The 20,054-nt window shown below is 46.1% G+C and overlaps 1 protein-coding gene across 2 annotated transcripts; it reads right to left on the bottom strand.

Moving 5' to 3' along the window:
• Positions 1 to 5,647: 5,647 nt before the first annotated feature.
• Positions 5,648 to 10,895, bottom strand: WNT8A (wingless-type MMTV integration site family, member 8A). 2 transcript variants are annotated; one of them, XM_012646354.1, is made up of 7 exons: positions 10,633 to 10,700; positions 10,510 to 10,543; positions 10,187 to 10,325; positions 8,919 to 9,044; positions 7,790 to 7,932; positions 6,095 to 6,626; positions 5,776 to 5,804 (listed from the first exon to the last, which is right to left on the bottom strand). In XM_012646354.1, exons 1-7 carry the CDS (start codon positions 10,698 to 10,700, stop codon positions 5,776 to 5,778), a joined length of 1,071 nt encoding a protein of 356 aa, XP_012501808.1. The 2 variants fall into 2 exon arrangements, with proteins under 2 accessions (XP_012501811.1, XP_012501808.1); XM_012646357.1 differs by having other exon boundaries at positions 5,648 to 6,626; positions 10,633 to 10,895.
• Between the last annotated feature and the right edge of the window lie 9,159 nt (positions 10,896 to 20,054).

Genomic DNA, 20,054 nt, shown 5'->3' with positions numbered 1-20,054 from the left:
TTAGGAGCAGTTACCTCTGGGAAGGGTAGTGGGCTGGGGAAGGAAGGAAGTGAAGGTGATTATTCACTTTTTGGTCTATTTTATATTATTTGAATTTTTATGAAAATATATTCAATATTATTCATAGACAAAAATTTAATTTTAATGTTTACAGTAGGTTGTATCATGTTTAGGGGACTTAAAATGCCAGGCTAAAGAATTGAGATTTTGGTTGGATGCAATGGCTCGTGCCTATAATCCTAGGCCAAGGCAGGAGGATTGCTTGAACTCAGGAGTTTGAGGTTGCAGTGAGCTATGATCACACCATTGCACTCCAGCCTGAGCAACAGAACGAGACCCTGTCTCTAAAATAAAAAAATTAACAGGACCTTCTGGAGGGGAGATTCCAGAAGAGGCAGGAGAAAACAATGGTTAAGGTAATCCTGGATTAGAAAATGTCAAGGTAGCCTTGCCGGGTAGAAAGAAGGCTAAGGAAGTTTCCAGTAGTAGTGAAGTTACTGAACACACCTCTCTACCTGAATAACCAAGTGAACAAAATCAGAAGGAGGATAAAAGACTAGCTGACAAATTGTGATCAATGCTGAAAATGTGGGAATGTAACAACAGCTTTTCATGAACACAGCAAGGAGCCACCACTGGAAGAATTAGGATAGGATGAAGCTGAGTACACCAGACAAGAGAGATGTTTTGGAGCAGGCTAAACTTGGGGCAAGGCAGAGAAGGCAGAGGTCCAGGGGAGCTTGGAGTTGGAGCATATCCAGTTTACAGAGGAGAGAATGAGGCCCTAGGCCAGGCCAGAACCTGACTGATAAAGGAGAGCTAGACCAGGCAAAAAGAGTCACACAACAGCAGCTCAGAGATAAGGTAGACATGAGAACAATGTTCTGTTTATAGATCTCAGGTACCCAGTTGTGATTCTTGGGATTGGATGCCCCGATTGTCAGTTTCATGTTCTTGTCCCCCCACTACCACAAGCCCTCTGCCCCCTTGCTACCCCACCCCACAGAAAGACCATGATGATTGAGGCCACTCTGCTGGTCCAATCCCAGCTGATGGAGCTGGGAATTAATGTTATTTGGTTGGGTTGAAAGGGGTTGGCAATGAACTTCAGCTATGGAGAAATGCAAGTGGGGCAATCAAAGCTCTGTGACGGCCGAGAGTAAATAGATTCTTCAGACACACAAGGGAAAGAGGTGATGGCGGTTGAGGCTTGAGAAAGGTGTCTGGCTCATACCCCACCTAACTCCTCACAGAAACCCAAAGTCAGTGTATCTGAAGATAGTCTAGGAAAAAGAGACAACTAGTGAAAAACCGAAGTAATTGGGATTGTTTCTTTTGAAGAACAGGCATATTTAAAGGCCTTGATTCTACAAATGGCAGGCTTAAAAGATAGAGCAGTGCTAATTCAGTATAGACATGAGCAAATGTCCTGGCAAGTAGTTTGTCCAAGGTAGAGAAGGACTCTCTTCCCCTTCCATGACAGTCTTTCAAAGTAGGGTGTACAGTGTGCTCCTCTTCCTTTGGTTTTGGATTAGGAGCTCTTCTATTAAGAAGTAGGTGGCTGAATCAAGTGATCTCTTATAGATTGCAACAAGCTCCTGGCAGAGACATCACAAGGGACCTTCTCAAGATCACTGAGTCCCATCGCAGGTCTGCATGGGTACCTGAGATTCTGAGAGGAATGTGGAAATGAGTTTTGGCACCTGGTGCAACCCCAGGCCTTTCTCCACCCACATCCCATCTACTTCCTACCCACATCCCCCCACCCCACTTCCCCTACTCCTAATCTCCCCTAGTCCCTTGCTGACCAAGTGCAGTCTGAGGCCTTCCAGAGCCCTTGCCTAATTCCCTCACACATCCCTTTCCTGACGGCACTTGAGAAGGGCAGCCTAGTTGGGCGGGCAGAGCGCCAGCCATGAAGACTGTCCAGGGCTGTAGATCTAGTCTTATCTCCTTTGCTATCTCACATAGGGATACTGGGGAGGATGCTTTCCTTCTCCAGGCCCAGCTTTCCTCCAGTGGCAGGAAACACAGCAGGATTAGGTGATTTAGACCTCTAGTCCTACCCAAAGGTCTTTAACCTCTCCTTGAAGCCTTTGTTCTGGTCCTTGCTTTTATTTCATTTTCCCCCAACCTGAACATCTTTATCTGGGCCCTGGGTCACTGTCTTTTGTCATCAATGAGGATTATGAATAGTTTGTGATTTGGGGCTAGAAACTTACTCTGGACCCTCTTTTCCTTCCTCATTCTCTAAAATAAACACGCCTCCTTTGACATTCCCTCTTGAAACTTTGACCTCTAATGTAGACCATAATGGTTAGCCTTTTTCTTTGAGTACTTCCTAGAGAACCAGGATTCTGCCCTCCCAAGTCAGCAGGAGCCAGGCTATCTGCTTTATCATTCTAAGGAAGGTCTTTGCAAATCAAAAGTTAGGTTTCTTCATTCTGGAGAAGGGCTGGGAAATCTGACTCTCTGACTTGCAGGAGTGGGAGGAGAGGACACCTTTCATTGCATATGAATGGTAGTCATTCAACAAAACTGTCATGATGGTTAAGAATGTTGCCAGAGGTCGCTGGGCTCCCAGAGTGTAAGTGGTGTGAAAGAAAGAGTGTGGATTTATGAGGTGGCAGGCCTGAATTCAAATCCACTCCCTGTATTTAACTTGAGGTTGCAGTGCCTAACCTCTCTGAGCCACAGTTTCCTCAGTAGTAGAGGAATAACTGTAGCTCTTTAATTGGATTGTTCTGAGAATTGAAGCAGATGATATTTATGAAACACCTTACAATTAGTAGGTGCTCAATTACGTCCCTCCACTCTAGTTCTCCCAACCCCTTATGAACATGCACCAGCAAGCCTGAGTAGATTGGCAGGGAACCACAGGAGACCCGGGGTTTTCTTAGAAGTCCCTAATTCTGCCTACATCACAGTTCAGATGGGAAGAAGAAGGAAGAAGAGAAGAAGGCGAGGGAGAAAAAGCTGTGTCGGGGCCTCACAAGCATATTTTCCTTTCTAATCTAGACTGAGAAAATAAAGAATTCTATTCTCCAGGGGAAGCTATGTAGTACCTGGATTTGCTGAGCTACGGAAATGGGCTCATGGACAGGTGTTCCTCGTTGAGGTGATCCCTCTTTCAGCAGGTTTGCAAGATCCGCCCCAGATTGTGGCCAATCTGTCTTTCCTGGGCCCTGAACCTATCGAACATGGGAGTTTTACTGTTCTGTCACCTTAACGATAGCCAGCTTGTTAAGGATGAACCAAAAGGGAAGGGTGTAGGGTTGTAACTAATGAATCTGAATGAAGCTGTATTGCCGTGGAATGAATCCCTGACTGCAAGGTGATGGATGTAGAGAAACCCAAATTCCTTTAATTTCTGGTCCAGGGTCCATGTAGGAAGATTGGTTGGTGTGATTGATTGCTCTGAAGGTAAGATGGATGAGGACCAAAGAGGCTGGAAGGGGAAGAGACTAGGAGACTATGAGCTTTTTGGGGAATTAGGCAAACTTTTAATGGAATTCCCGCTGTTCTGGGCTTTCTTAGTGAAAACTCTGATACAATCCCACCGTAAACACAAGGCTTGTTGTCTTGGAATGAGCATTTGAACAGGGCAGCAGGGGTGGTTTTTTCCTGAAAATCTCCTCTAAGATTATTTGGGTATGTCCGCAGGGTCCTGAGGACAATGTCAAAGCATCAGGTGCCTGGACTCTTTGGGTGGAGAGTCAGTTAAGATCCGCAGGGAGAAAATTCAGTCTGTTCATTTCCCTAGCATGGTGTCACAACTAAAGTTTCAAAGTGAGCACTTTGACATCTATATTTATTGAGGGTTTAAGCTCAGGGCCAGATAATTTTATGTTTTTGTTTTTTCTCTGAGCCCCAGGGAAATAATCTTTTCTTTTGGTTGCCTATTTCTTTACCACAATTTTTGCCCTTAAATCGTGTTTCTTCCATTCCTCCCTCCATGACCATCCACAGGTGCACACCACACACTCTTTCTTCCTTTGTCACTGCAGGAGTGTGTTTTTTTAACTTCTTTTGAAGGAAGAACATAGAGGAAACCTTCCATTTCCTTGACTTAGGTTGACCTTTACGATTTTCTCATTGTCTCTGTTCTTTAACATCTGTGGTAGTTTTATTATTTTTATTTTTTATTTTTTTGAGACAGAGTCTTGCTCTGTTGCCCCAGGTAGAGTGCAGTGGTGTTGTTGTAGCTCACTGCAACCTCAAACTCCTGGGCTCGTGTGATCCTCCTGCCTCAATCTCCCAGAGTGCTAGGATTACAGGTGTGAGCCACTGCACCCAGCCTCTGTGGTAGTTTTATTTTATTTTTCCAAGAAAGCAGGAGGTAGAAGTGGTAGTTTTAAATGCACTAGAATTTATAGAGACCAGAGTTAACTTTCAAGGCATCTGACTATGGTTTCTTTTGAGATGCCAACTTTCCTAATGAACATTTATCTTCCTTTACACTAAAAGAAAAAAAAAAACAAAACCACATTAATTCTTTCGGAGGACAAAAATATTTATTGTAGACAAATGTAAAAATACAGAAAAACAAAAAAGGAAAATAAACCACTCTATTTTGGCATTACATGATGGCAAATATTCTTATATTTTTTAAAACAAAATTGGATTAATCCTGAATATGCTGTTTTGCAATCAACTTTGTTCATTTAATTATGTGTTTTCTATGATACTATTTCTCAAGAATATTATTTTAGTGGTTAATATTCCACTCTAATGTTGTGATTTAACTAGTTTATCCTATCATTGAACATTTAAATTGTTTTCTAATTTAAAACAGTAAACTGTGGGTGTCTCCCCATTCTTGGTGATCATTTTACTTGTTTATTCAACATACCTCCTCTCTGCAGGGTGCTGGGCCTAGCAGACAGGGGAGAGTCCCCAGGCTGAGATATTCAAAGTTAGGAGACCAGTGGCTGAGCCCCCTGGCTCTCTTTATGGGAAACTACCCCTCCTCCAAGGATTACCACTGGAAAATGTAGAAGTGCAAATGGAGGAAGGTAGAATCCACAACTCTCCTAGTCTCTTGCCCTGGGGCCCATGTCTTAGTGTACAGACACCCCAGGAAGCCCAAGTTAAGAGAGCAAACACACTTTGAATATGGTCCAAGTTCAAAGAGCTTCCTTATTCCCCAAGTTGCTTAGGTTGCATTAAAATAACACCTTCTATATCTGGGAGTATACATTGTTTTCCTATTGGCCAGTGTCTGGGTCTCAACTTTATTAACTGTCAAACATTAAAAATCAAGGGGGTTGGATATTTCTTAACCCCCCTCAAAATGAAGTTGAGTTCCCAATCTGGAAAAATAACAAAACTGTGTCATGTTATAGCTCTCTGGGGGAAATCCCTCTTGTGGGACCTCTGGATAAGTCTTAGTCACCTGTCCACTTGCTGTGACCATTCCCTTTCCATGTCTCCAGAGATGGTTTATGAGCTGGAAAAGTCCTCAGGTTATGTTGGGTCCTGGTTTCTCCAGTCCTGGGTGGGGAGAACTTTTCAAAAGTTCATACTCAGGTGAAAAATCTAATGTCTAACACTCTAAAACCCTCCCAATAGGCAGATATGTGGTCTCTGCCTCATTTATCTGCATGGATTTGTAGTTAGTCTTTCTGGAGCTAGCCAGAATGGGGTAAGGTTGCTCCTTCATGCGTTTGAACAGAATTCTTTCATTTTTTTGCTTCTATTCTCTCTCATTCCCAGTAGCACAGCTGAGTTGGACATGGTCTGAAACTTAAAGGATCAAATACTTTGAAGGTCCCTCTAGATATGAACCCCAAACCAAATACCCCCTTTAGCAAGCTGCTTAAGTACAGGAACAAAGACCAGAAATTAACTTGCAGAAAAGATTAAATGGGGTCTGTCCAAGTCAGGAGGCCCAGGTTCCAATTTCAGGTCTGCCAAGAATATGCTATATAATCTTGGGCCTTCGTTTTCCCACACATAGCAGATAGGAGGATTACAGGCCAACCCTGTGATTTTCCAATTGTTTCCCAATCTACTCTCTCCAAAAGAGAAGTCGTGTCCCCTTCCACTGACACGCAGCTGATCAAGTGAGTTTGTGTGGGGTGTTATCGGGTGCTTCCCTTAGCCAGGGCATCACCAGGGGAGCGTGTGCAGTAGTACTTGTTTACCACGTGCCTACACTGGTCACACTTGACTGTGCAACACCACTGGAATTTGCAGTTACAGCTGCTCGTGGCCTCAGTTCTCCTCTCTTCCACCTGCAGCCCACACTCGGTGCACAGGCGCCCACAGCTACGTTGTTCCCACCTAGATGTGTTGTGGCTGTTCTGCAGGCACTCGCGACCCTCTGTGCCGTAGATGCCCAGGCTGGAATTGCGGGTACAGTAATCTGGTGATTCTTCCAAAAAGATCAGCTCAGCCTCTGCGCTAGGAAGGAAGGCCTCTGTGGGTGCCCAGCGGCCCTCGGCACTGTTCCCCGCTCTCAGCCGCCGCTTATCCATCTCAATTTTTAGCGCCCGTTCATACTTGGCCTTTAGGTAGTCTCCCATCTCCCGGAAGTCAGCCAGCTGCAGCCAGCACGTCTGGATGCTGCAGCTCCCCGAGATGCCGTGACACTTGCAGGTCCTCTTCATGGTGGCTCTCACTGCCTTCACAGAGAGAGAACACAAAAGAAAGAATGGCTCTGGGTAAGGGAGACCAAAGGCTAGCGATTAAATGGAATATTTTAGAGCTGTGCTTTTTGACTTTGAAGGAGCAGCAGAATTATTGGGGAAGCCTATGAAAAATACTTATTCCTGGACCCTACCTCAGATCTGCTCAGTGAGAATGTTCAGGGGGTTAAGGGCCTGCTCCTGGAGATTGTAAAGCTTCCCTGGGTGATTGCGATGGAGAGCCAAGCAAGTGTCGAGAAAGGGACTGGGGTCTGGAAACCTAGGCTCCAGGCCCGACTCCATCACTTACTGAGCTTGTTTCTCTATCTGCCCAATTGGAATAAGAATTGAAAAAAATAATGATCCAGGAAGTACTTTGTAAATTATAAAGGAAAATATGATCATTGCCACTGTTACTGTCTTGAAGCTGGGAACTAGAGTATTTGTGGGGGTTTGGATTTGTCCTTTGGCCCCTCCTCAAAGGGGAGGAAGCTCCTTGAGACTGAACCTCTATATCCCCCAGGCAATTAATTACTCATGGTTATATTTGCCTAAAAAGCCTCTTCACCTTTCGGTGGGCAACCAGGACATCTAGGTATAGATTCACAGGGAAATTTCTATGCTCTTGGCTCTAAATCCAACTTGCTTCCAGATTTGAGTTCAGAATACTCCAGAGATTGCCACCCCACCAGAAGTCTTAGGGGAGAACAGACACTCCAGAGAAGCCTAGATTGGTCCCAAATCCTCACAGCCCAGACAGACTTTAGGACACAAGACTAGACAATAAATCCCTATAAATTTCCAAGAACATGCAGTTGAAGTAATTAAAAATTTAAGTCTTGGAAGCATGGCCTTGATTCTGTATTGTTCTGTGTTCTCAGAAAGCCAGTGGTAGGGCACAGCTTAAGATTTAGAGATAAGAGAACTAGACTATAAAGATCTGAATTCATTGCCTTTTCTGACACGTATTAGTTGTTAATTGCCTTGGACAAGCCACTTGGCTCAGACTTAACTGGCTTTGTTATGCAGAGAATTGGGGCAGCTGTCTCAGACCTGTTGGGTGTGAGGATAAAACATAGGTAGGAGATAGCTCTTGGTGAGTTGAGAAGGGCTGTGCAGATGTGAAGCTGTTGCCACCACCGGCCAACTCCTATACCCACCAGCCTGCCGGCCCTGTTGTTGTGAAGATTCATCAGGGCTCTGGCATCCTTCCCCTTCTCCAAACTGTCCACAAAGAGTTTGGAGATCCTTTCCCCAAATTCCACATTGTCGCTGCAGCCTCCCCAGATCCAGCCATGGCCTCCTACACATAAGGAAAGAATAAGTTCTGCATACAGCTCCCTGCGAAGTCCCAGGAGAAGAGATTTTTTGGCTTACACAGCCAAGCCATCCCCAAGAGCCCTCGGGGTGTAAAGCTATTGTTCAAGGTGAGACAGGGAAATGGAGGTTCATGGGGTGGGAGAGAGGGAAGTCCTGTTCCCAAAGCCACTGCCCACCCTGTATGCACTTCCCAGCTCTAGGCAGTCTTCGATACCCACAGTATAAGTAGACACACTGGGGTTAGACTTGATGATCTTAAAGGTTCATTATAGCTCAAACATTCTGGAATTCTGCACCATTATTCTACAATAGTCTTTTTTCTTTTTATTTTCTTTCTTTCTTTCTTTCTTTTTTTTTTGAGACCAGGTCTTGCTCTGTTGCCTGGGCTAGAGTGGTACCTCAGCCTTCCCAGTAGCTGGGACTATGGCATGTGCCAACACATGTGTCTAGTTTTTCTACTGTTTTTAGAGATAGGATCTTGCAATGTTGCTCAGGCTGGTCTGAAACTCCTGGCCTCAAGCAATCCTTGCCTTGGCCCCCCAAAGTGCTAGGATTATAGATGTGCACCACCATGCCTGGCCTCTACAATAGTCTTATTAGAGCCACCTCCTCCCTCATTAGTGGTAAATTTGTATGTCTTGTAGGTGGTCTATAAATTGTTGAGTAGCTCTGGATTATGGATGAGCCATTCCAAACCTGGAATACCAAAGCTAGCTTTAAACTCTCTTTGGCCTTCCCATTCCTAGTCACCTGGTTAGTTTTAGAGTTTCTTGCTAATCCCTGGACTCATGGACCCAGGCTCAATGGTTAGGAGAGTCTAGGTCCAGGATATCCCACAACTGAAGGAGCTGTTGGAGTCTAGGGGTTTGAGGGAACCATGTCCCTCAGACTTTCCCTGAAAGACTTTAGTCTGCACTCAGCTCTGCAGCCCCTCACCTCTTCCCATCCCAATCAGAAAGTCCAACTTACCTGTTTTTCCATTTTTTGATTCATCACAGCCACAGTTTTCAAAGTCGCCCATGCTACAGTTCTTGGTGATGGTGTGCATGACTCCAGCGGAGCTGATAGCATGAATGAAGGAAGTCTCTCTGGTGGCTTTGGAGAGAAAGAGGGCACTGAATGGAAACTGGGACCCTGACGACCCAAAGCAGAGGCTTTGGAACAACAATGCTGTTTCTCTCCCCTGTCCCCCACCTCCTTTGGGTTTAAGAGGCTGCTCTTCTACTTGAGAAAACAATGCATATCTTTCCAGCCTCTTTACCAGACAGGAATGAGCATTCCCATGCAACAGGTGGGGAAAGTAAAACCCAGACATAGAATAATGAGACCGCCACTCTCCATCTGTGGTGCTGCGATTAGGACCCTGCTCCCCTGGAGTCCAGTCTAAACCTCTATCCCCTAGCCGCTGCTGCTGGGCCTCAGGCAGTGAGACTCGGGCCATGAGGCTGGCTTAGGAAAGAGAGAAAAACATTTTCTTCGTTCTGACCACGAAGCTAGGCCGTGTAATAGTCATAATGATCATGGCTGCTACTTACTGAGCTCTTACCTTACTGTTCTTTACAAACATTGTCATATTTCATTTCCTCATACTCTCTATTCTATTTGTATATGCCATGATAAGGTATTTCTTTCTGTCCCCATCTTCTTTACTCTCTTCCCCCCAGCTCTTCTCAGGCAACACTCTATTGTTTTTTCAAAAATAACTTTTATGCAAACTACTGCACACAGTTACAAAAGGCCGCATGGGTGCACGTCCATGCACAGCTGCACACACACACACACACACACACCCCACCTGAGGCACAGCTCAATGTGATCTTTCAGCCTTTCTGTTCTTTTATGACAGCTGACAGATGTGAAACTGCAAACACAGACCTTTACTCATTTTTATTTCATGCAAATCAGTGCAAAACAAGCATGTACAAACACACAAATCCAGGCATGTGTTAAAAAAAATAGAGTGATTTCTTATATTTGTATAGAGACAGTTCGGATCCACCTCATTCAACCCATAGAATACTTCCGGTGAGCTAAGTGGAGCTGGAGACTGATCCAAATGACAAATCTGTGGTTGAGGGAGGGGAAGTCATTCATTCAAGGTCACACAGCAAGGAAGTGGCAGGTCAGCAGATCACTGGTAACGTTTTCATCTCACTGCACATATACATGCCACACATACACAGGTGCTACAAGCACATACACCCTCTCACACAGGTGTGTATCCCACACGAACTTACCGCTTCTCAGCCTGTTGTGGGTGGAGAGCTGGAGAGCATTTTCAGGGCAGTTCCAGCGTTCCCAAGCAAACTGGAACTTACACTCCTCGATGCCACTCTGGGCACCCAAAGCCACACTAGTGGTGTAGGTCAGATAAGCCTGGCGAGGGGAAAAGCGCTGTGAGCTTCCACCTGACACGGGTCATCTGGGGTGTGGGGAGCAGGCAGGACTCAAATGGGCTGGGCAAGGGGGTTCTGGCACTGTCTCCCCTCCCCCCTTTTCTTCTCCGTTAGCGTCCCCTTAGGACCCTGAGGGTAAAAACAGGAGCTGGAGACCATCCTACCTTGGGACCTGTTATCAGGAAATTGTTCACTGACCTACAGGAAAGAGAACAAGTGAGGCAGAGGTGAATGGGGATGAGACAGAGGGCCTTCCTTGGCGGGGAGGGCGGGCAGGGAGGACTCACCAGGCAGAGGCACTGAGTGTGGCACAGCACATGCCCACAGCCACCCAGAGCACGAGCAGGTCCCCCATGGCCCCCCACCCCCAGGGGGCCAGCTCCAGCTCAGGGCCAAGTCCAGAGAAGTGAGGAGAGGGCAGGGTCTTTCTCAGTATTTATGGGGAAAAATTCTGAATGGCCAAGGGGGAAAAATCAACAGCTCTTCTCATTTGCTAGGCACAGGCAGGGCTGCAGGAGTCACTGACCCAGTGGGGGATCTGGAGGAGGGATCAGCCCAAACCTTCAAGGAAAGCCCCGCCCTGCCCAGCCTGGCCAGCTCTTCCCTCCCAGACCGAGAGGGCCGAAGCTTTTCTCCGACCCTTCAGGTTTGTTTCCTCTGTAAGTCAATTTTGCCTGTTCCTGCTTGAGGGCCCATTTCTCAGAGTCCTGTAGGCTGGAGCAGGCTAGGTCCTTCAGCCTGAAGGCAGGTTGCCTATTCCTGGAGCTACAGTGTCCTCATCTGTCAATAAGACCCCACTCTTCGCCCTGCCTTCCTCCCCAAAGTGTTAGTAATCACAGAGGAACTCCACTGGGGGACCCCTCCCTCTCATTTACCTGAACAAGTGAGTGCACCTTTGTCCCTACCTGCTCCCTTGCTAGCTGTAAGCTAATGGAATTGGGGGGCCACGAGCAGAAACACTTCAGAGCCCTTCTCTGCAACAAGCCCTTCCACACATTCTGTTAACAGCAAAGCAAGTTCTGCTAAATTTCCTTCATTCCCAATAGGTCTATCCTTCTGTATCTAAAGGTGAGATCTCCAGTTTGTTAATTTCTTATACACCTGGGAATCAACCTTTGGGCTATATTTGAAAAGACAATGCCTTCTTTCTTGATACCACTTTGTTACTAAGACTTCAGCTTCTTAGGCAGGAATCTTTTGGATTCACTTTGTGCTTAAGAAGGCACCTGATGAATGAACAAATGAATGAGTGAAAGAACTTGTGCCCTTCCTAGGCACTGCTAGGTAGGGTTGGGGACTACAGTGAAGTGGGTGGGAGTCTTTCTTGGTTGGTGAAGCTCTTTCCTAGGGCTGGGGAAGGAAGGCTAGCGAAGTTACGAGGAAAGCACAGATGGGAAGTAGTGGCTCTGACTCATTCCCCTGTGATCCAGATCATTGCCCAGCACCCCAGACCTGCTCTGGATGGAAAGAGGAGCTCAGAGGTCCCCCTGTCGAAGGAGTTCCAGGGGCCAGGACTCGTGTCAATCTGCAAACTGGCCGTATCCTTCTGTGACAAGATAAGTGTGGAAATGGAAGTGTTTAGAAATTTTTATAGCAATTTGATAGAGTACTTTTAGATGTGTTGAACCTAATAATAGGAAATTGGGGCTCCTATTTTGTATGTCTTTTTTTGGTTTCATTTTTCTAGAAGAATGGGTACAAAAGGTCTTGATGGACTAGAGCTCTGCCTCCCAGTCTCAGCAAGCTCTCTTCTTCCTCTGCTTGCTTGTGGGCTTCTCTGCTTGGGAGAAGAGGTGTCCCAGACTTGAGTCACTTGGGAAAAGCCCACTGAGTTTGCCTCAGTGGCCTTTTCTCTGTCTCCTACTTTTCCCAATCAGGAATCTAATGTTTAACTTTCACTACTTAAGACAGTGGGGTTGATTTCCATGCCTCTCACTGTGGGGGTGAGAACAGGGTTAGTGACAGCCCCAAGGTACTCCCCCCACTTGCTGGAAAGAGTTTGAGGAGTGACTCCACAGTCACTCCCTGGCATGAGTGATTGTGTCTTACTCTTCTTTGTCCCCCATAGCAGCTGGCACTTACTTGGTAGTCTATAAAAAATATCCTTTTATTTTTCTAGGAAGCAGAGAGGAAGGTAGTGAGTGTTTTGTGTGCAAACTGTGTTTGCTCCTGCTCAGATTCTCTAAAGATCTTATAGTTTCTGTAAATGAAATTGAGGATTTAAGAAAAGTCCTCAGCTCCAAGATTTAGGAGGCCTGGGCTTTGGGCACTAATTCATTGTGGGACCTTGGGCAAGCTATTTACCACCACGTGGACTCAGTTTCTTTATCTGTAAAGTGAGGGAGTGGGGAAAATGTTGAAAATTGACTCCTAAAGACTTTCCCAGCTCTCTTACATGTTGTAATCCTAATTTTAAGATTTACAGAATTTATCAATTCCAGAGGTGATTGTAGGCCAGAAATCTTTTCTTCCGCAGCTGTGAGCATGGGAATCATCTTATACATCTTTGAATCCTGCAGTTGGCCATGAGGCAGACCTTTAAGATGGATACCTAGAGGATAACCAATGCCTTCTGCAGAGTCCTGTGGGGTCTGTCTACATAAGAACCCTGTGCTGGACTGACCAAGGGCCTTCACTCTGAGTCTGCAAGTCATTAAATCATTTCTAGCCGATCTATGCATCAATTTCTTTAACCACAGCTCTAGTATTTAATTAGTTTTTGTTTTTGGTTTTTTGAGACAGGGTCTCCCTCTGTCACCCAGCTGGAGTGCAGTGGCATGATAATAGCTCACTGCAGCTTGGAACTCCTGGCCTCAGCCTCCCAAACTGCTGGGATTACAGGCATGCACCACTGCACGCAGACTATTATCTCATTCATTTTAAAGTAATGATCCAACTCTTGGTTTCTCTCTTCCAGGAATGGAAATCTGCAGCTGAAGACCAGAGCAGAAGATGACAGTGGAGATGGATGAGCCTCTGGCAAGATGGATGGGATGGTGGTTTCTCTGAAGCAGTGGTGTGTTGGTAAAAGATTAACAACCGGCTTTGGAATGGCAGGAACCCAATTGGTAGTGTTTGCTGATTTCCATGGTATAAGTATTTCCTCCATGGCTGACTTCAAACTACCAATGTGGACTTGGGAAGAAACGTACAGTAGCATATCATACATTATCCTACCATATAGATATAATGTATATAAATAACCTTGAGTATAAATGATAATAAAACATAGCAAAAAAAATTAGGAGGTAAAAAAAAATTAGGAGGTAATGAACTTTGAATATTTTTCCTTGTTTTGAATATAATTTTTAAAGTTCATGTAATGTCATTTTTAATAATGGCTGTGTTTAACAACCAGTTTGCGAAGTGCCTAAAATATAACAATCAGCTCTCAGGACTGGTACAAGCCACCTCCAGCACACCCTTGGAACCCAGTGTCCTCCCTCTAGGCCACTGTGAGATAAAGGGCAAAAGATTTCCCTGTGAGATTCAGTACCAAATAATTGTTTCAGTTAGGCGCAAGGCTTTAACTCTTGCTGAGCCTTAGGTCTTCCTACCTGCCTTCAAGGAGCTTAGTACCTAGTAAATAGGAGATAAGGTGTGTGTCTGCCTACAATGCCTTGCAGAAAGTGTAAGTGGATACAAGGAGTAAGAGCGTGCACCTCAGGAGAGGTATTTCTAGAGCAAGAAAGGACGGAGAACCAGGTAATCCTGAAGTCCCCTTCCACCTGTGATGTTCTACTGTGATGAGATTCCCTGAGTCCCAGGGAAGCACTGGGGGCTAAAATCAATGAAGAATGAATCAGAGTCACCCTTCCTGTGCCCAGCTTCGGGAAATCGAGAAGCCATTCATGAAACCATAGGGTGTCTGAGGTAGAGTCCCATTTTACAAGGAGGCAGCTGAGACCCAGAGAAAGGGGACTTGCTCAGGGTCACACAGTGATCTGGGGCCAAGAAAGCGTGGATCCCAAAACCATCCTGGTTTTGCCCGGGATTGAGAGCTCTCCTGTGGTGTGGGGCTTTCAGTGCTAAAACCGGGAGAGTCTAGAGCCCCTGGGATGGTTGGTCACCCTACAACAAAGGTTGTTTCCTAGGCCAGTGCTTCTTTCCAAATGTGCACTCTCACTAAACTCCCCAAATCCTGGGCTCCCCCACATTTCTTTCACAGGCTCCTTGCAGGGCTCTGAGCCTCCGGGGGCTGCTGAGACGGTGGAGCAAGTCAGGGAAGAGACAGGGGGGAGTGGAGAGGGGGCGGAGGTGACTGGAGAATGCCAGAAGACAAAGAGATAGGATTTCTGACTTTTTACACTTCTCTGCTAATTAGATAAGGGAGTGGGGAAGGGGGAGAATGAGCCTCCATGCATATTCTTCTGAGTTGTGACACTGAGCAGAGCTGGTCTCCACCCCTTCTCCCTGGAAGCTTCCCACCCCCTGGGGACACTTGACTCCCAGTCCAAATGCCACAGCTGCTTGAGCTCCTGACCCTCCCTTTGGCCCCCTCAATTTAGGCTCAATGACTTGCCAAGTTCCCCAACAGTATGCCCAGGGAAGAAAGAAGGGAATGGTTCAGTTTTCCCTTTCAGATCCAGGGTTCCAGGTTAGGGAAGGGAAACAGGAGATGCCCCTGTGTGGAAAATGGGAGCGGCTATGGTCTGTTGAACACATGGGCCTATGAGACCAGGTACATAAGGGAAGACCAGTCTGCGAGCCATGACTAGTCTGTTCCACTTGAGAAGGTGGAAGCTGCCTGGGGCTAGGCCTTGTCGATCCCAACCACACGGGGATCTCCCCAAGGATAAGGGCATGTTTCTCCCATCAGACTGAGACTACGTCTTCATCATCAGCCTAGGAATGGCTGGAGTTGGAGGGCTCGTCCAAGGAGAGATTTCAGTTGGCTAAAACCTCTTCCTTATATTTTTTATTCCCTCGCTGTTCTAAACGCCCACCTCCGGGCACTAGATAGGACACAGAAGTTCTCAATTAATATTTCTTGAGGAAGAAAGTATGGAGCTGTGGTATTTTACTAGTTTTCAGCAAATTATGCATCTATACATCCAATTGTGTGTGTGTGTGTGTGTGTGTGTGTGTGTGTGTGTGTATGTGTGTTTTATACCTCTAGCGATCTGAAGATTATGAAAAAAAAATTTACCTACCGAGTTCATGCCAGTACTCAATACTTACGGGTCCAAGATGAATTAGGAGATGTTTTTTTTTTCCTGGAGCAGCTCTCAGTCTGGTCTGAGAAAGAGAAGTTTAAACAATTTACAACTATACAGTGAGATAAGGAACTTTGGAAAGATTGGAACAGCGTGGGGCTAAATGAAGAAATGCCACTGAAGACTTCTGGTTGAGACCTGCCATCTGGTGGCAGTGAGTGGTACAACAGGCTCTTTGTTGTCAGGATGTGGGACTCAGTACTGGAATTTTAGCCTTTATTGAGAACCTGCCTAATGGATAGCCAGCCTGGCGGTTGACACTGAGGTGGGCATACAGTAAAGCTTATAAATGATCTTTGTCCTTGAAAAACTTGCAGTGTGCTTATGGATATAAGGCATAACTGAAAAAGTTATCTATCAACCAAATAACATACTTGGATATGTACACACGAAAACTGTACTTTTAAAAAAGCAGGTAAGGCCAGGCACGGTGGCTCACGCCTGTAATCCTAGCACTCTGGGAGGCTGAGGTGGGTGGATCATTTGAGCTCAGGAGTTCGAGACCAGCCTGAGCAAGAGCAAGACCTCGTCTCTACTAAAAATAGAAATAAATTAGCTGGACAACTAAAAAAAAATATATATATATATAAAATTAGCCGGGCATGGTAGCATATGCCTGTAGTCCCAGCTACTCGGGAGGCTGAGGCAGGAGGATTGTTTGAGCCCAGTAGTTTGAGGTTGCTGTGAGCCAGGCTGACGCCACGGCACCCTAGCCCAGGCAACAGAGCGAGACTCTGTCTCGGAAAAAAAAAAAAAAGCATGTAAGTGGCCAGGTGCAGTGGCTCATACCTGTAATCCCAGTGCTTTAGGAGGCATAGGTGGGAGGATCCTTTGGGGCCAGGAGTTCGAGACCAGCCTGGCCAACATAGCAAGACCCCTGTCTCTACAAAAAAAATTTTTAATTATTTTTTGGTGGTAGTGGGTTCCCATAGTCCTAGCTACTCCAGAGGTGGAGTCTCACCTGGGAAGTCAGGGTTTCATTTGGTGAGAAATGTGATGGCAGCAGAACCCAATGGAAATGTTTGCTTCGTGTTTGGAAATTTGGCTCAGAAGCTGGGTAGAGAGGACATAATTTTGAAGGTCCAGATTTGGGAGTTTACTGTGGAGAGGACATAGATAAAGATATGAGATTGCACGAGGCATCAGAAAGAGAGAATTAAGAGCAAAGAGCATGGCTGGGCGTGGTGGCTCACGCCTGTAATCCTAGCACTCTGGGAGGCCGAGGTGGGCGGATCATTGGAGCTCAGGAGTTCAAGACCAGTCTGTGCAAGAGCGAGACCCCGTCTCTACTAAAAAATAGAAAGAAATTACTTGGACAGCCAAAAATATATAGAAAAAATTAGCCGAGCATGGTGGCGCATGCCTATAGTCCCAGCTACTCAGGAGGCTGAGGCAGGAGGATCACTTGAGCCCAGGAGTTTGAGGTTGCTGTGAGCTAGGCTGATGCCACGGCACTGTAGTCCGGGCAACAGAGTCTCAAAAAGAAAAAAAAGAAAGAGCAAAGAGCAGACAGCCAAAGAGAGATCCCCAGCGAAGAGATGCCAGCAAAGCAAGCAGAGAATGAGGTTGCAGCACCTCATCGGTGCAGCGCCCGGGACAATTTAAGCTGAGGGAGGGGACTATCGCCGAGCGGTAAGCGCAGCGTGGTGGGGGTGTGGCAAGGGAGGCGTCTGGTGTGCTGGAGAACTCAGGAAGGCTCGTGGCACAAATAGGACTTGAATGGACCTTAAAGAATAGGTAGACTGGATGGATGGAGTTGAAGGCAGAGGGTCTCCAGAATAAGAAAGCATGGGACCTAAGCACGGCAGATGGTTCTGGTCATCGAGTGTGTGTGCAAAGACGGAGTTGCTGACGCCCGTGAGTGGAGAGTTCTAGCTAGGCAGTCTTGGGTGACAGATATGTGTAGAAAGAGTTGAATCGGTTAGTTGATCAACACATATATTTTTTGAGCACCTCTGTGTACCCGGGACCAGGTTAGGTGCTGGGACTATATCCGTGAACCAACTGACCGAGGGCTTGTTCTCCAGAGCGTACCCGTTAGCAAATCAGGCAACAAAAGGTCTTCCCCAGTAAGCAGAGGCGCTCAGACTTTATCCCGTGGGACACTGCGCTCGTGTGGCCCTGCGGTGGGAGCGGTGGAGAGATGTCTCCGGCCTGTGGGTGACGTGGAAGTGGTGTGTCCAGAGGAAATGCAGACTGTCGAAGAGCTGGGTGTCAAACAACAGCATGACCACGTGAGCCCGAACTGTGTGCAGGCGGACTGGGATGAGTGCACTTCTGAGAAAGCCGTTCATCTGGAGAGACTAAAAACTGACTTACTAACCTTTTCAAGGAGAATTTATATTCAATAAGAGTAAAGCCTTTTTTGTCTTAAGCTGCAGGAATGAACTCTGATGATGGAATTATTGGCTCGAGTCAGTAGGCAGAAGAGGGATTTGGCAGAGAGGGCAGTCAGAGCCATCCCGACTCTGAAATGACGCCTTTTTAGGAGCCGTCCACCTACTCAGAGGCCAGCTCTCACCTTCCCTCTGATGTGAGGGATACTGCTTCACTCACCAGACATCATTTTGAACATTCAGTAGTGGAAGCAGGAGTTCTTGGTTTTCCAGAGCTGAGATCACTCCCTCTTAACTCCTAAACGACTATCACCCTGCTTTCCCTGCAAACTCAGCTTTCCCAGAGGAAACACCTAGAAGGGATGAGGAGAAATGGGCAATAAGCAGGATAATCTTAAAATTTCTGTGTAAAACTTGAAAATCAAGGCAAACAGACAAAGGTTCTTCCCAAATTCAGGACCATTCGGCTCCCTGGAGATATTTAAAAGAGCACTGGAAGCTGGGTGCGGTGGCTCACACCTGTAATCCCAGTGACTTGGGAGGCTAAGGCAGGAGGATCGCTTGAGGCCAGGAGTTTGAGACCAGCTTGGGCAACATAGTGAGACCCCCCCCCCAAATCTCTAAAAGAACAATAATAATAATAATAATTTAAAAATTAGCCACACATGGTGGTGTGCACCTGTAGTCCCAGCTACTGGGAGGCTAAGGTGGGAGGATCACTTGAACCCAAGAGTTGGAAGCTACAGTCAGCTATGATCACACCACTGCCCTCCAGCCTGGGCAACACAGTGAGATCCTGTCTCTTGAAAAAAACAAAAAAAGCACTGGAAAGCCAGAACCAAGAGGCAGAGCAACCAGCTCACCCCATTTTCCCCTGGACTTTCCCAATTTTAACGCAAGGTCCCCCGTTCCAGAAAACTGGGATGGCCGGTCACCCCATCAGGAGACCTGGGCTCTAGCTCTGCATTTGCCATTGACTCCCTCCCCTCAGAGCCTGAATTTCTTCCTCACTTGTAAAGTAGGATACCTGGACAAGATGATATCTAAGGACAGGTCCAGCTCTAGTGGAACAATTTGGAAATTTGCCCAGGCTGCCCTTATACACAGATGTCCTCTTGGAACTTTCTGAGAGCTTAGGCAGAACCAGTCTCATCACCAGAAGGAGCACCTGAAGGCTCGGGGACCAGCAAGTTGTTCTGCCACAGACCCTCCTTTCTTGTTGATCCCTCTCCTGTGAGCAACATTAATTAATATCAGCAGTGTATTATAATTATTAGTTGACCCCCCCCAAAATAAAGGGAAGATGATTATTCCTAGTTGTCAGACTGTTTCAAAGAATATATAAACCAAAAATAAGAAACGTTGTAAGAAAAATAAAATTCTCAATGCTCCCAGCTAGCATTCAATCATACTGGAATGGTATGTGGTTATCATTTCTATTTAGAATTTTACTTGGATACTAGAAGAAAGATTTCCATCTCTTAACAGCTGGCCAAAATATTAATAGCTCAGTTGGGAGATTTCTATCTCTTGATTTCTATTAACATCAAATAGAAAATGTTTCTCTCTGTTTTAAGTCTTCTAAGCATATACTCTTCCAAAAGTGGACTTCTATACCAGCTTTATAACGTCATCATCTTTTGGCAAGATTTTCAAAACCAATAAAACTTGAAATTAGTTCCATTGGACCTTTCCAGAGTGAGCAGCAGTGTAAGAATCTAGACCCTGAAGTCAGACTGCCTGGGTTTACGTCTCAGTTCTGTAACTCATTCATGTGACTTACCGTTTCTGTGTCTCTGTGTCTTCATCTGGAAAATGGGGATGATGTGAATAGTACCTACTTTACAGGGCTGTCATGAGCATGAAATGAGTTTCTATGTCTAACGCATTTAGACCGCTGCTCAGCACAGGTAAGCACTATGTAAGTGTTCTGTTGCAACGTCAGATCCTTCAGCACAAGAATTTTTGTTTCGAGGCCAGGTGTGGTGGCTCACGCCTGTAATCCTAGCACTCTGGGAGGCCGAGGTGAGAGGATCGCTCAAGGTCAGGAGTTCAAGACCATCCTGAGCACGAGTGAGACCCCGTCTCTACCAAAAATTAAGAAATTAGCTGGACAACTAAAAATATATAGAAAAAAATAAGGCCGGGCACGGTGGC

This window comes from Propithecus coquereli, unplaced genomic scaffold, assembly GCF_000956105.1.
Source record: "Propithecus coquereli isolate 6110/MARCELLA unplaced genomic scaffold, Pcoq_1.0 Scaffold242, whole genome shotgun sequence".
NCBI lineage: Eukaryota > Metazoa > Chordata > Mammalia > Primates > Indriidae > Propithecus > Propithecus coquereli.
This window is presented reverse-complemented; position numbering and strand designations above follow the sequence as displayed.